We start from the raw sequence: 15,978 nt of genomic DNA on the forward strand, positions 1-15,978 counted from the left end.
TTTCATTGATAAACTTAAATAATGTTATTAACTATGCGCGTTACAAAAATGTATTCAAAGCGATTATCCAGTATTTATCTGGCTGTATGTAACGAGGACTGGAATCAAATGAAAAATTGATTTTCGATTTAATCATAGCAGCCTTGTTGTAAACCACCTCTCTGCTCTCACAGTTCAGTCTGACGATGTTTGATGTAGGCCCTGGCGATCCTATATCACACATTGAGTGGATTCGACACCCTTTTACTACAGAGATAGAGAGATGACCTGCCTCGTGACTGAAAACAAGCTCATAGAACTCTCTCGAGACGGATCTTTGAAAAGGAAATATGTGGAGGTTTCTGTGTCGCAATTTTGGATCCTGGTTACATGTGAATATCCCAATATTGAGCTGAAAGCCACCAAGCGTTTGCTGCCGTTTACAACAACGTAGTTTGTTGAAAGTGGAGCTTCGTATAGGGGATGATCTCAGAGTTAGCATCTCACACATAACACCTTGCTGGAGAAACCTTACAGAGGGCAAGCAGCACAGATCGCACATTAGAGTCGTTTTTCATCAATTAATTACGTTGTAGAATTTGTAAAATGTACTGTTTGGTTTATTTATTTATGTACGTATAACATCTACATAAAATTATTTTACTTTAATAAAAATGTCTATGGCTTTGTTTTTACTGGGTGGGTCACAGCTTCAGTAGAAAAATACAAAAGAGGGTATCTGAAAAAAAAAGGTTGAGACCGCTGTAGTAAGAAGCAGTGAGAATGACTAACACCATAAAAAGATTTAAAAAAAATAAGAACATGTAATTTGAAGCTGCAGAGTTGTGTGGATCTCCCAGCTCCCTGGAACAATGGGCTCCTGTGTGTGAGAATCTGGAAGCAATCAGAACCTCCTCAGACATTGAAGCCTGCCCTGACCCTGGCTTGCGCTGCGCAGAAGCACTAGGGTTCAAACGGTTACCATTTCACAAGCTCTAGGGCTCTCCCTACACAAATAAATACCAATTTTGAAACCAGAGAAATAAAAAAAGCTCATTGTAGCTCACATTTCCTTGCATTTTCCGCGGCGTGCTCATTCAGAGACCTGTCTCAAATATTACGTCTTCATTTTAAAACATGCAATAGTAGGTTAAGCAAAGCCTTGCTTTCAGATAGTCTTGCACTTCCTAGGTCACCTGGAGCGTGAAACTGTCCCCACCCCCTTCAGGGTCCTCTTTCCTGTCAGTAACCAATCATCTGCTTCCCCTAATGATTGACAGGCTCTGCTGCTTGACCCGGCAGGTGAAATGACCCAGGAAGTGCAGGTGTAATGGACTTCCTGGAAGGCCTTGTGGTACCTTTCAAAATGAAAGCCCGTTGGTGACGTTTCTCAGAACTGCACACCCCTGGGTCTGTACAGCGAGTAGCACGCTGGGTCTGTACAGCGAGTGGCACGCTGGGTCTGTACAGCGAGTGGAAGGCTGGATCTGTACAGCGAGTGGCACGCTGGGTATGTACAGCGAGTGGCACGCTGGATCTGTACAGCGAGTGGCACGCTGGGTCTGTACAGCGAGTGGCACGCTGGGTCTGTACAGCGAGTGGCACGCTGGGTCTGTACAGCGAGTGGCACGCTGGGTCTGTACAGCGAGTGGCACGCTGGGTCTGTACAGCGAGTGGCACGCTGGGTCTGTACAGCGAGTGGCACGCTGGGTCTGTACAGCGAGTGGCATGCTGGATCTGTACAGCGAGTGGAAGGCTGGGTCTGTACAGCGAGTGGCACGCTGGATCTGTACAGCGAGTGGCACGCTGGGTCTGTACAGCGAGTGGCAGGCTGGATCTGTACAGCGAGTAGCACGCTGGGTCTGTACAGCGAGTGGCACGCTGGATCTGTACAGCGAGTGGCACGCTGGGTCTGTACAGCGAGTGGCACGCTGGGTCTGTACAGCGAGTGGAAGGCTGGATCTGTACAGCGAGTGGCACGGTGGATCTGTACAGCGAGTAGCACGCTGGGTCTGTACAGCGAGTGGCACGCTGGGTCTGTACAGCGAGTGGAAGGCTGGATCTGTACAGCAAGTGGCACGGTGGATCTGTACAGCGAGTAGCACGCTGGGTCTGTACAGCGAGTGGCACGCTGGATCTGTACAGCGAGTGGAAGGCTGGGTCTGTACAGCAAGTGGCACGGTGGATCTGTACAGCGAGTAGCACGCTGGGTCTGTACAGCGAGTGGAAGGCTGGACCTGTACAGCGAGTGGCACGCTGGGTCATTGATCTCCTTATATATATCTGCATGAAAACCTCTGGGTGTGAGAATTTCAATTTTCCAGTCGGTAATCAGCGATATAGAAACAATAGGCACTCGTGTGAAAATGTCAGACCACTTTGTGTTTTAATCTGGCATCTTAAACAACTTTCTAAAAATCTCATGCATTTTACCATTGGTGGCAGAGTTCTTTGTCTCTTACTATTTTAAATGAATTGTGTTAGACAATCACCACTTTGTCTATTCAGTTCCAGTGGTTCGATTTCCTGTGCACAGCAAATCTAAACTACAGAAGCAATGGGGTTCCAATGCACTTGCACACTACTGTATGTTTCCTGCAATAGAGACTTCCTGAGAGTAAGGGGAGCCGCACAGATACAACACGCTGCAGACAGTTCCCACGATCGTGCTTTACACTGCAGTACTTTGTGTTTGCCATTGCCACAGTCTAGCTTTCTGTGCGCTCTTAATACCACAGGCTTTGTTGACAGTCCAGTTTGCTGACACAAACCTGCTGTAGCCAAGAGCATTCCAGCAATTGCCAACATGACTTCATTTTAAGTTGATTCACAAACCCAGCCGAATCACACCTTTTTATTTTACCCTTGTATTCTTTTTTTTTTTTTTTTTTAACTCATTCAATTTGTACTTTGAAATTGTGTAAAAAAAAAAAAAACAGCTTCTATTTAAGCAGCTAACAAACTTCTTACATGTTGAATCCAAGCTATTCTTTTAAGGGTGAAAACCCACTTTCATTCTTCAATGGCATTTAAATTGTTATTATTATTATTTATTTCTTAGCAGACGCCCTTATCCAGGGCGACTTACAATTGTTACAAGATATCACATTATTTTTTACATGCAATTACCCATTTAAACAGTTGGGTTTTTACTGGAGCAATTTAGGTAAAGTACCTTGCTCAAGGGTACAGCAGCAGTGTCCCCCACCAGGGATTGAACCCACGACCCTCCGGTCAAGAGTCCAGAGCCCTAACCACGACTCCACACTGCTGCCCGTGCTAAATGAATCAATGAAGTGAATCAGGCAGTCTACTCCGATAGAACACATTGTATTGCAGGACCAGCGCTGGGTAGGAATCCTATTGTTGTCTGCAGCAGTACTCAATCTCAGAGGATCGATACCGCAATGTATCAGTACAGTCAATACCACAGTCACCAGGGACCCACTGGAAACCAGCTTCATCAAAAAAGGATGAAAACAGCAAGAAAAACTCCCCACTGTAAAGAGCACACTTCATTGGGCACGGGGCTCCTTAAAGAAAACAGGGAAAATAATTGGATTTGGCATAGAGGCGGAATAGCTCCATTCATCATCACACCCCCCTCCCCTTCCTAAGTGGAAGAGTGGTCCCTCCCGTCCTGGGCAGACTTGAGGTATGCACCCCTTGGGGCAAGGTAGGGAAGCTCCTGTTGCCACACTGCTGTTGCCATGGCTGCTCCTGGGATAAATTTATTGGGCGACAGGGTTCGCTGACCCCTTAGTTTTTAATAGGCATACAAGGCGGTGTAAATAATACATATTGCCCCCCCCAAGTAATGAAAACTATAATAATAATAATACTTCAGACACAGGAATCCATTGCCAACCGGGACTCAAACCGCACTCAGCCCATTTCAATGTAGGGAAACGGATTTAGAAACCAAGGCTGTACATTTAATCTAACGCTACCAGGCACATTACAAAAACAAACAATACTATCACTCCCAACTGACGCGTTTTGAAGCAATACAGGCCCCAACTGTATAACTACGACAGTGTGCCACGCATCTGCTAATTACACATCAGCTTTCCTTTATGTAATACGTGGGCATCAACATAGGATACGTACTCAACATTTTATTTATCATACGTTTTGTTCCAAATAATGTTTTTTTATGCACTATATCGTTGGCGGTCCCGTTAGTTTAAATCCATCCATGCAATTACTAGTACAGCATACGCGTTTAGCATTAGACGAAAAGGGGGAAAAAACACAGGGGGGGGAGGGGGGGGGGGGGACACTTATTCATCTACGTGTATAACTGATGATTCTAATCTAATTCCCATCAACACCAGTTAAAACAGCTCAGAATTGCCTACATACTTAGCTGTCATACAATCTTTCAGAAGCAGCCCCTTGTTTTGCTTTCCCCAGAGACTTTTCTGTTGCATTATTTTATTGCAGTCGACAGTGTTATTGTTGAATAAGGCTGCTGTGTGTCTGGAGACGCAGACTCCGGGACTGCCCCCCGAAACGCGAGCCGAACAATGAGACGCATTTTTGCTTCTAGTATAAACCAAGGATTTATTTTCCGGTAGACGCCGGAACCGCACAACGCTTTCGACAACGAGTCGCCGCTAAAACCGGCTGCAATGCATCTGGGAATAACCGGAGACCAATTGCTCTTTTTTATGGATGCTGATGCAAATATGGCAAGCAAGCGTCTGTCTTTTATCCATGTCACCAGCGACTGCAAATTGGCATGTAGTTATGCTTAGTGGACGGGGCAGCTATTATGAAACACTAAGCCGGCGTCGCTTTGAATCCGTTTTTCCGCAAATTCCCCCCTTTATAACTAGGCCGCAATTCGATCCCCGGACTCACCTGACTGTCGTTCCTTCAGGTTCCACTAGCTCGGGCTTCGGTCTCTGATCCTGAAGCGCAGCCACAGCTTGACACGACCAGCCCCGGCACCGGCAGGGAACACAAAGCCGCTGATTGGGCCGCGGTGATCGCTCATCTCCAGACCCGTGCCCAGACAGGCGAGTTATTGGTCGGTGGCTCTGACGGAGACGCGCCCCCTATTGAGGTGTGTGTTATTTTTGTCTGTGTCTGGAGTGGAGGGGGTGGGACGAAGCCGTGAAATGATGGGAACTAAATGGGTTATGATGACTGTCGTCTCGGTAGCACAAGCTCACCAAGACACTCGCATACAATGAAACCAGCCATATTACCAACCCCACCTCCATCCGCGTAAGACAGACCTTGATTGTCTTTATGGTGGAACAATGCAATTGAATCTGGTTAAATCGTACACTGACTTCGTGCATTACTCGGAAGAGCATTGCAAATTATAACTGCTTTGTTCCATTTTTTTAGTTTGGCTCAACAGCGTGCTTCCAGTTCTTTATATTTATAAAAAACCAAATCAAATTAAAAATAAATTAAAAAAAAAACACGCTTAATAGTAACGCCCTCGCCGTAAACAAAGCATCACATTTATAAATTATTTCGCTTTTTTTTAATGATGTGGCCACTGTGTTCTTATAAAATGCTTTGAAAATAGACTTCAAAAAATTACTAGGCTAGAGGTCATGAACCTATCTTTCTAATCTGGATTTTTTGCAATGGAGTTATGCATTCATATTTTCACTGGAACTAAATCTCCCCAATTTAAAATTGCTTGCGATATAGTTAGTAAATGCGCGGAAAGATGACGGACCGATAATAGCAGCTATAACCCCGGTAGGTGATCACAGTACATTCATTTCACTAGCGTGGATTTGAACCGGGACGCCAGAAAAGGAAAGGCTGTTTTTTTTCTTCTTCAGTTTCCCATACCGTATTGGCTGGGTATCTCTGCAGAAATGACTGTTTGTTTATTGCCACACACCACCCCTTGTGTTATTTTCTGCTAAAAAAAAAATACCCAACGGTAGTATTAAGGAGAAACAACTTCCATAGTAAATGTTTTTTTTTGTCCGTTTCTGTCTTTTTAGACCCTTGTCCTTCAACATGATCAGAGACACTTCAAATAATGGTATGGATCGCACTTGGGATACAGAAGCTGCTTCTTAAACACAGACACACATACACACAAACCAAACCCCACCAGAGATCAAATCAGTTATACTTTTATTGTAACTGCAGCGTTACATCATAGAGCATGTTATACAGACACAATACAGATTAAAGTGTTTCATAAAAAGCTCCTTCAAAACACAAACTGTGGATCAAAAATCTCAGTAAATAGATTAGAGATATATATATATATATATATAGGAAACCGTAGCAATAGATTTCAGAGAAGGGGTTTGCTTTAGCATTGTCTGCTGGCTGGTGGCTGCAGGAGTCGCACTGTAATTCAGTGTGCATGTTTCACTGGCATGGTAACAAGGTTAGCTAACCCAGTCAGCCCTTCACTTACACTGAGCTTTGGACCTTGGCTTCCAGTAAGGAGTCAATTACAGGTGAGCGTCGCTTCAATACAAATTTGAAATAACTTGAAACCCCGTCATTTAAACCCTATCCTTAACACAGATCTCCTTCCCCCATACTGTTCTGACCTGCTAGACAGTACTCTCGTGCCACAAGCCTTGGGCATGAAGGAGAGAAGCAAGGACTATTAAAGGATACAGACCCCCAGCATCAGCACAATGGGGGGACAACGACACCTCAAACTATACCCTGATAAGCCACGACTTTATTATTTTTTTTAAAGAACATTTTACAGCACCTATTTATAGGGTTTGTCCTGGAATAGCTACCAATGCAATACAGGGGGATTCCCCAGAGCTATAAAATGCTCTAAATATAATCCTGTTTTGGCTTATCAGGGTATAAATGGATTAATTATAAAACATTAACCTTCCATTAAATGTATACGATTACAATGCGTTATGAATACCAATAGGGTCTATTCAATTGATCTAAAACACAGTTCCAATACCAGATCATGAGTGTAGGGCCCTGGTCTGTGTACCAAGGTTTTGTTAGGCAGTGTATGGGAGTCTCTTTAGTGTATTGTCTGTATAAAGTGTGGAAAGCACCAGATAGGGGCCCCTTTTTAATGATTAATGCAGTGGCTGCATCGAGATCAATTGAACAACCCCCTATGGAGCACACTCAGCTGTAGCTACAGACAACACTCTCAGATTAGCACTGTTTTATGTGCACTGGAAAGCAATCCAAAATGTAAAAACTAATATTTAGTTCCTGGCTGAAACAAAAACTAGGAGTGCGAGGTCCTTTTAAAACCACTGCTATAGAAATCTCCCATTACAGCACAGCTTCGATGCAGATGGGAACATAGTGTAAACAGCAGTAGCAGGGCAAGATCCCTTGTATTGGTTAGTAGGATCAACTGATAAAGTTAGGCTTGTGTTTCTTTACATAAATATGGCAGTAAGACAGGTTACAAAAAATAAAATACTGAACATTTAAAAAGGAAACATGAGAAGTAAATGAGACAGAAAATATTTACAAGATGAAGCAGCAATTTGCGGACATTTATAAATGCAAATTGAGACAGTGATGGTTTGATTAGGATGTGCTAGCTTGGTTTATATATATTTTTCCTGCTTTTAATTTGATCCATTTCCTTTCCATTGTGTACTAATATTATATATATAATCTCATATCATTACGTATAGCCAAGCTGCTACATTCTCCCTTTAGTATTGTACTATTTATTACACTATAAAAAGACTATTACATTACCATTCCAAATCATTCATGATCTATAAGGACTGGTAATCAGTGTAGCTCTCCAAACGGTTGGGCAGCTCTGGTGAATCTCTTGCTAAAGGCCTGTGTAGAAAGCTGTTAATAAAGACTGACTCGTTATACAAGCACACTGTATATTGTGGCACAATGTGGACGGATCACTCCATGTTCTATTCCCTGAACTTCATTAAAAATGTCTCTATGGCTTTGAATCCTAGAATCGGATTAAATAATCTGAATACAAGTTCAATACTGTGTGAGTGAAGTCCGCTCTTTGAATCTGGCATCATTATTGGGCACTGCAGCTTACAGTATTATATATTTCTAAGCAAGACTCTGGAAGACAAACATGGGGCTAATAACTTAAATATTAGAAAGCTTGAATCAGCGTTGCTTGAAATGCATTGGCATGAAAATGACCCTGTTCAGATTCGTTCTTTTAACAGAATTTACTAATTACTGGATCAAAAAAGATACCAAAAAAAGCACTGCATGAATGACTATATAAAATAAATAACACAGGTTACTTCAATTCTCTTCCAAAATTTTAAAACAAGAGGTACAGCAATAAAAAAAAGTACTAAAAGTACAAGGGCTATGTTTTTACTAAGTTTCGTTTCAGTACTTGTGTATCTAATACTCTTGTAATGGAGTTCCGGTGTAGAACTGTAAAGACAGCACAGATCTGCAAAGATAAAGCAAAGAGATTGAGCTGATGTGCAGGGAGACTGACTCTCTTCAGGAAGCAGCTGCTCAAACTGAACTCTCTGCACCTTTCCACTGCACAGGTACTTCCTGACAAAATGCATCGCACTGATATTGACACTTCTTTTTTAGTGAAAAGACGCTTTGCTCTGTCCTGTGCGTGTTCTGACATCTAAATGAAATGTGCAAATCAGTTCAATTTTGTTTCATGCTAAATGTGTTCGTTTACAACACGCTGGTCTTATAAGAGGTACTCAAACATTGATGTGTTTGAAACACCAGAAAGAGGATCTTAATACTACATACAAGGGTGGCCTTACTATTGAAGGTAGCTTTACATTGCCGTCAATAGGAGTAAAATCAGGACTGTAAGACAGTGGCCTTGACTGGAAGGTAAAACGCTCAACAGCGGTACATTTAAAAATACTTCAAAAACGTACTTTAGTGTGTCACTGAATTTACAGTTTTAGTATATCTGAAAAGGTTCATATTTGGCATGATGGCTTTCATGAATTTATAGTACTGTGGCACCAACACTAAACTTCTCTAGAACAAACATATTAAATATTAATATTCCTCAACATAGTTATAATGCATTTCAACCGATCAACGCCAGTTATTGTAAAATAAATATAAATACAGGATAGCTGGACAAACATTAGCAAGTTTGATTAATAAAACTGTTTCCAGGAGTAAAAAATGTGGATCAGACTAATCTAGTGTCAAACCTGTTGCAGTTTCAATGTCCCAAAATAAAACACATTTAGAAACTTCTTAGCCCACCATTTACAGTTTCTTATCAATTTGTCCACTTGCCCGGTTCAGATCCGGGAGACACCACTGGGTGTCACCATTTCCCCGCTGCTCACTTCTTGAAGAATTTCTTGTTGAGGAGGAAGATGAGCAGGTTGACGTTGACCTTGGCTTTGTGGAACATCTTCATCACAGCCACCCCCTCGTACTGCAGCTGAAGCAGGTCCTGAGGGCAGAGCACACAACACAGGGCTTACAATAGCAACGCCTTACTTATGTAGTCTGTTATACTTCCCAGGTCCTTTTAGCTTAGCAATGTAATATATGTGAGAGCTGTGAGGGTTAGGGTTCACATAGGGCACCAGGGCAGTAAAACCGATCACTGAATGTTTAATTGAGAGTCAATACTTCATCTAAAGCAAGTCAGTAATTTATGGGAAACAGCCTACTTCCGCGTAACAAAGTCCTTGAAAAGCCAATGGGAACTGTGCAATTGTACTTGACTGTAAAATAATTCATCAAAATGCCTGTCATTGAATTTATTTAGTTTCTTTCAGTAGTTTTAAATTGTATCCAAAAATCAGATCTGTTTTCTCCTTCCCTTAAGCACAGAGAGTAGAAAATAAGATGGGTGTACTCCCTGAACTTCAGCTAGTTTTGTTTTGGTACCATTTTACATTAATACAGCTAGAGATGTACAAGCAGGGCAGAGGGAGTGCCCTACCTCACCGGCCCCTCCCTCAGCGTGAGATTCCCTTGCCCTATCTCACCGGCCCCTCCCTCAGAGCGAGATCCCCTTGCCCTACCTCACCGGCCCCTCCCTCAGTGTGAGATTCCCTTGCCCTGCCTCACCGGCCCCTCCCTCAGAGCGAGATCCCCTTGCCCTGCCTCACCGGCCCCTCCCTCAGCGTGAGATTCCCTTGCCCTATCTCACCGGCCCCTCCCTCAGCGTGAGATTCCCTTGCCCTGCCTCACCGGCCCCTCCCTCAGCGTGAGATTCCCTTGACCTACTCACCAGCCCCTCACTCAGTGTGAGATCCTCTTGCCCTACCCTACAGTGTGTGAGACCGAGTGTGAAGGGCATGCACACAGCTCTTTTCAATGCCATGCTTGGCTGCAGATCAGTATGGTCTGGGTGCCCCGGCTGGCTCCCCTCCTCCTCACCTGGTAGTGCAGAGGGAATTTCTCCATGTCCACCCCCATGAAACGAGCCTTCACCTGGAAGGTTCCTCCCTCCTCGCAGGGAATAATGTCAAAGATAACGTTCTTAAATCTGAAAACAGACAGACAGACATGAAACCTGAACTCTGCTTAGTTACCCCTGGACATGCCAATGTTACAAAACTGCTAGAGATCTGTTTCACAAAAGATTGGAGACCAATTCCCCCATTCTACTCTATTTTGTACAAAAAAGAGGTGCATTCAGTAACCAAATTTCCTTATCGAATACAGGACCAGTTATTATCATCATCATTTGGTCCCCATATATGTTCGCTATTATAATATATTTAGCTCAGATTAGCCCATGGATTAATACAGAACGGCCACCTGTATCAGGCACAGAAGAGAAGTGAAAATGTTACACCCCTACATTTTAACTCAAGATTTTTTCTGTTTCATACAATTTATGTGTGTGACAAGAGAAGTTTGGCCCTTCTCACTGGCCCCTCCCTCAGTGTGAGATCTCCAGGCCCTTCTCACTGGCCCCTCCCTCAGTGTGAGATCCCCAGGCCCTTCTCACTGGCCCCTCCCTCAGTGTGAGATCCCCAGGCCCTTCTCACTGGCACCTCCCTCAGCGAGAGATCCCCAGGCGCTACTCACTGGCTGATAGGCAGGTCCTCGATCTCCAGCAGCACTCCCTTCTCATAGAGTCGGGCTGCAGTGTAGTTCAGACTGGCAGGCTTCACCTGCTTCCCTCTGCCTTCTCCAGCTTTCTTCCCATTCACCCTGCACACACACAACCACAACACAGACTTTTGGTTTCATCTCCTCACCTTTGCTGCAAGACTTTAGAAATACAAAAAAAAACAACCTCAAATTCAAAATACATGGGGAAAAAAACATTATTGAGTGTTTAATAGTTAATGGATAAAACTGGACAGAAGCAGGATCAAATGGGTCTGTATTAGACACTATGATAACACCCTTTTAAAAATCATGATCTGAGCTCTCTTCAGCATAACAACCTTCTTGTAAGAAACCGGGTTTGATTTACTTGATATTAGAAAATTCTAAACGTTTACACTTGGAAAACATTTAACACTAAAAGCTACTGAAACTACCATTGGGCAAGATGAGTAATCAAGACCACAAATGAATGAATCATGATCATGGGTTTCTGTTATGGTTCGAGTACGGGTACCCCAGGGGGCTGCACCCAGGTTCAGTGCCTGTGATGTGGGTTAGGGGTACCCCAGGGGGCTGCACCCAGGTTCAGTGCCTGTGCTGTGGGTTAGGGGTACCCCAGGTTCAGTGCCTGTGCTGTGGGTTAGGGGTACTCCAGGGGGCTGCACCCAGGTTCAGTGCCTGTGCTGTGGGTTAGGGGTACCCCAGGGGGCTGCACCCAGGTTCAGTGCCTATGCTGTGGGTTTGGGTACAGGTATGGGGGCTGCACCCTTATTCAGTGCCTGTGCTTTAGTTCACGTACCGGCCCCTGGCTGCCAGCTTGTCCAGGCAGGTCTTGATGTACTGGTTGTAGTAATCGATCTGTTCCGAGTGGAAGGCACTCTTGCAGTTCAGCCCCTGCAGGGTGTGCCTCAGCTTCACCAGCTCAGCCTGCCTGCGCTGCCGGTAGCGCCGCTGGTTACGGATATCCTGGAGCACAGAGACCACAGGGGATATTTACAGGGACCAAATATACATGTTAGACTCCCCCTTCCCTCCCTCCCTCCCTCCCTCCCTCCCTCCCTCCCTCCCCGTGCAGTGCTGTTACCTTGGCGATGTCAGTGAGTATCTCAGTGAATCGGCTCTGCTAGTGCAGTTACCTTGGCGATGTCGGTGAGTATCTCAGTAAATCGGCTCTGGTAATGAAGTGCTCCCATGGCCTCCAGCTTCCGCAGGTTGCGGTGGATCTTCCTTTTCTTCTCCTCCAGTGACAGGTTGTCGTCGGCGACGATGGACTTGTTCCGCTTCATCTTCTCAGGGGTGCGGGCGTCGCGCAGCGCTCGTCTCTGCATCATGCGCCAGTGCTCCGCCTCCTAGACAGGCGGACAGAGGAGTTACTCCTTCGGATTCATATATTGAAGTCCAAGCGGCCCCGTGGTTGAAGTGAAGTGTGAATGCAATGCATAGGGGCGTAGATTTTTACAAGTATACTATACATTCGCATGGCAAGTTTTGACAGTAAATTGATAAGACCATATTAATGCCTTGAAATTGAATTTCTAATAGATTCACTTTTTTGCTTTCTCTCCAACGCTTTTCTACAATACTCTTCCATACAAGCCCATGTGCTTCTCTACAGCGGAAGTGTAAGAGCGCTCTCCCATTGTATGCTTCCAGTAGTGTTTGTGCTCATTCACCATGTTAGAATCTCTGCCTTTTGACTGCACTTCTACCAGAGATTTCCCTTGTACTCTTTTCAAAGCCATTAAGATGTTGTGAAGCTCAATGAGCACTGCATGGACAGCATTAGCATAATAAACTTCAAGTCCTTCATCACGTTGGTTTATCAGACTTTGTGATTTCAGCTGGACTCTGGTGAAGCCCATTTATCCTGCCACAACACAGCAGATTGAATCCCCCTGCTCCCTTTGCTGCATGGCGTCAGATGGGCTGCCAGTCCCTGCCGTGTGCGAGCAGCTCACTCACCTGGTCCTCGGATGCAGAGGTTCGTAACAACAGAGGGAGAGAGTCTCCAGGCTGGGTCCTTATCACATCAATTATAAGCTGCTTGGTGCTGCAATAAAGCAAAAGACCACAATTACACACGTTCTTCAGACTTCAGACCCTCAGCTCTAACCACTACAGCCCCACTGCCTGCCTCCCAGTCCCTCTAACCACTCGACAACACTGCTTCCCTCCTAGTCCCCCAGAACTAACCACTAGAGCCACACTGCTTTTTTATTTAGTCATTTAGTAGACCCTTTTATCCAAAGCATCTTACAGAGACTTAGGGGTGAACTATGCATCACAACTGCTGCTGCAGTCACTTACAATAGGTTGGTTGTACATCTCATCCAAAGGATGGAGCACAAGGAGTTTAAGCGACTTGCTCAGGGTCACACACAGTGTCAGTGGCTGAGCTGGGATTGAACAGGGAACGTCCTGGTAACAAGCCCCTGACTAACTACTGGACCACCAAGCCTCCCTCCCTCCCAGTCCCTCAGCTCTAACCACTAGACCACACTGCCTCCATCCCTCAGCTCTAACCACTAGACCACACTGCCTCCCTCCCTCCCTCCCAATCCCTCAGCTCTAACCTCTAGACCACACTGCTTCCATCCCTCCCAGTCCCTCAGCTCTAACCACTAGACCACACTGCCTCCCTCCCTCCCAATCCCTCAGCTCTAACCACTAGACCACACTGCTTCCATCCCTCCCAGTCCCTCAGCTCTAACCACGAGACCACACTGCTTCCATCCCTCCCAGTCCCTCAGCTCTAACCACAAGACCACACTGCTTCCCTCCCAGTCCCCTCTCACCTCAGCATGAGGCCTCTAGCATCAGGTTTGTCTTCATCGTCCTTGAAGATGTCAAACTTGTTGGTCAGCGTCAGGGAAATTTCCATCCTGCTGCACTGAGCCAGGGTCTGCTCAGCATCGGGGTCGCTGGGGTTCCCCACTCCCTCCCCTGCAGAGACAGAGAGAGTCCCATCACATTTCAGGGGTACGCAGGGCTTGAGAGACCCGTGGCTGCTGATGGAAACCATGGTAACTCTAATACAGTCATACATTGAGCAGGGGAAATCATAAACTGTGGACTTTTTGTGCCCAATTTTCAAATCTTGATTACAAGATAGCAGAAACCATTCTAATCCCAATGTGTTAGCGTGAACTATTAGCAGACTGCAGCACAGCTATAGCAATGCAATGGGACAGATGGATATTACCAGTGGGGTTCTTAAAGTGAAACATGGTAGCACTTTATGTGCTACCATTTGACCAACTTCTGTAGCAACTACTACTAAGTGCCACTGTCTGCGCTGCCATTAAAGATTATTTGTGAAGTGTACAGTTAGCACACTATCAATATCAGCCTCATTCCATTGTAACTGCCTTTGTATTACCAGAACCACTGCCTGCGCTAGTGATGGTGGTCCACTATGAAAGGCGCTATATAAAATAAAGACTGATTGATTGCGTCACCACTGAATATCTGGTAGGGGGCTGTGCAAAGCATGGCTTGGAATGGTTGCCTGTACAGGTATGGCCAAAAGTTTTCTATCACCCTCTATATAGAATTAACTGATTTTGTTTCATAAAGTCGAATGAATCCTGCTGAATAATGTTACATTAACATATTGAATTACACACCGCTTTGTAGTTTTCCATATACTTAACGAAAATCTGAAACTGATTTCTAACATAAAATACTGTACTACTGTAATGGCTTCCAGTAGACACTTGCGATCTAATTTTGTAGTTTCTTTGATTAGATAGATAGATAGAGATAGAGATAGAGAGATAGAAAATGGACCGATGCTGAAATCAGGCAGTTGCCGAATTAGCATTGAATTTTATGTCATTTCGGCATCTGCCTGGGCACCCGGGCCGATGGCAAAGAAAGCTTTTTAACAGATACAGTATACTATTAATAGAGAGTGAATTACCTCTGTTGCCTTTAAGTGCAAAAGTGCACCACCATCGAGCTTAAATACTTTCTGACAACGCTAGTTTAGAGCAATGGTACTCAACAAAATATCAATGCACAAGGTTATTTTCATCGTGGGTTAGATATAGAGGTTAGAGTAATTGGGGGGGCAGGGAATTAGTCCAGAAATTAAAGCTTAAAAGCATGAACTCCTTTTTACATAACTGAGCTTCCATACCTGTTTTATGATCTCTCATTCAAACAAAGCAACTCTGCACTGAGATCTGTATGCATTACTGCAATAAGGATACAATAAAACATTCTGACCCCCCCCCCCCAACCCCCCGTATCTAAGCCATGATATAACCTGTGGATTGATATTTTGTTGAGTTCCGTTGCTCTAAACTGCGTAGTCAGAAAGTATTTAGGCGGTGCGCTTTTGCCAGAGTTAATTCACTCTCTATTAGTAGTATACTGTATCTGTTAAAAATCTTTCTTCACCATCAGCCCGGGTTGCTGTGGGCAGTTGAACTGCCCGGGCAGATGCTGAAATGACATAAAATTCGATGCCAATTCAGCATCTGCCCACTTCGCGAACTGCCCGATTTCAGCATCGGTCCAGAACACACACATACACATATATAAATTAGATATTTTATTTATCATCATCCATCTCTCTATCTCTCCGTACGAGCGGGGGGTGGTTACCAGCGAGTGAGTGGACAGTGGGCACGTCCCCCAGGTCTGCCAGCAGCTCGTGCAGAGGGGCAGTGTGATCAGGAGCCACAGAGTCCCGGTGTTCCAGCAGCAGCTAAAAACACAGGGGAACAAAACAAGTCAAATAAAAAAAAGGATACTTATATTTTGCTTGTATTTCATACCTGCTTAATATTCTGTTATTTCTCTACTTTTGGTCATTTCTGCCAAGATCATTACTTGCTTACTAACAATTCCAGCCTTGCTTCTGTAAAGACTCCGAGGCTGGTTGTGTTGTGCAGGCAGGCTGTGCATTGCTTTAGGGCTTCAGCGCAACACAAACATGCTTCCACTCCTCACTCTCCACAACCAGCCACGAGGAGTCAT

General features: G+C 44.6%; 2 protein-coding genes across 3 annotated transcripts in view; both read right to left on the minus strand.

Annotated features, from left to right (window-relative positions):
* Positions 1 to 5,011, minus strand: part of LOC117962921 (transcriptional repressor p66-beta-like) — a 41,954-nt gene extending 36,943 nt beyond the window's left edge. Inside the window, exon 1 of one of the 2 annotated variants that reach the window (XM_059006422.1) lies at positions 4,846 to 5,011. The gene's annotated coding sequence lies outside the window, so the exon portion shown is untranslated. The remainder of the gene's footprint in view (positions 1 to 4,845) is intronic. The other variant, XM_059006421.1, reaches the window with a different exon arrangement.
* A 1,095-nt stretch (positions 5,012 to 6,106) lies between these two features.
* Positions 6,107 to 15,978, minus strand: part of iqgap3 (IQ motif containing GTPase activating protein 3) — a 35,526-nt gene continuing 25,654 nt past the window's right edge. The window contains exons 31-38 of the mRNA XM_059005924.1: positions 15,604 to 15,706; positions 13,788 to 13,935; positions 12,955 to 13,042; positions 12,129 to 12,341; positions 11,792 to 11,958; positions 10,966 to 11,091; positions 10,309 to 10,417; positions 6,107 to 9,370 (exon numbers count right to left, since the gene is read on the minus strand). Coding sequence (XP_058861907.1) covers positions 9,257 to 9,370; positions 10,309 to 10,417; positions 10,966 to 11,091; positions 11,792 to 11,958; positions 12,129 to 12,341; positions 12,955 to 13,042; positions 13,788 to 13,935; positions 15,604 to 15,706 — 1,068 coding nt within the window. The 3' untranslated portion in view covers positions 6,107 to 9,256. The remainder of the gene's footprint in view (positions 9,371 to 10,308; positions 10,418 to 10,965; positions 11,092 to 11,791; positions 11,959 to 12,128; positions 12,342 to 12,954; positions 13,043 to 13,787; positions 13,936 to 15,603; positions 15,707 to 15,978) is intronic.

This window comes from Acipenser ruthenus, chromosome 32 (genome assembly GCF_902713425.1).
Source record: "Acipenser ruthenus chromosome 32, fAciRut3.2 maternal haplotype, whole genome shotgun sequence".
NCBI classification, from domain to species: domain Eukaryota; kingdom Metazoa; phylum Chordata; class Actinopteri; order Acipenseriformes; family Acipenseridae; genus Acipenser; species Acipenser ruthenus.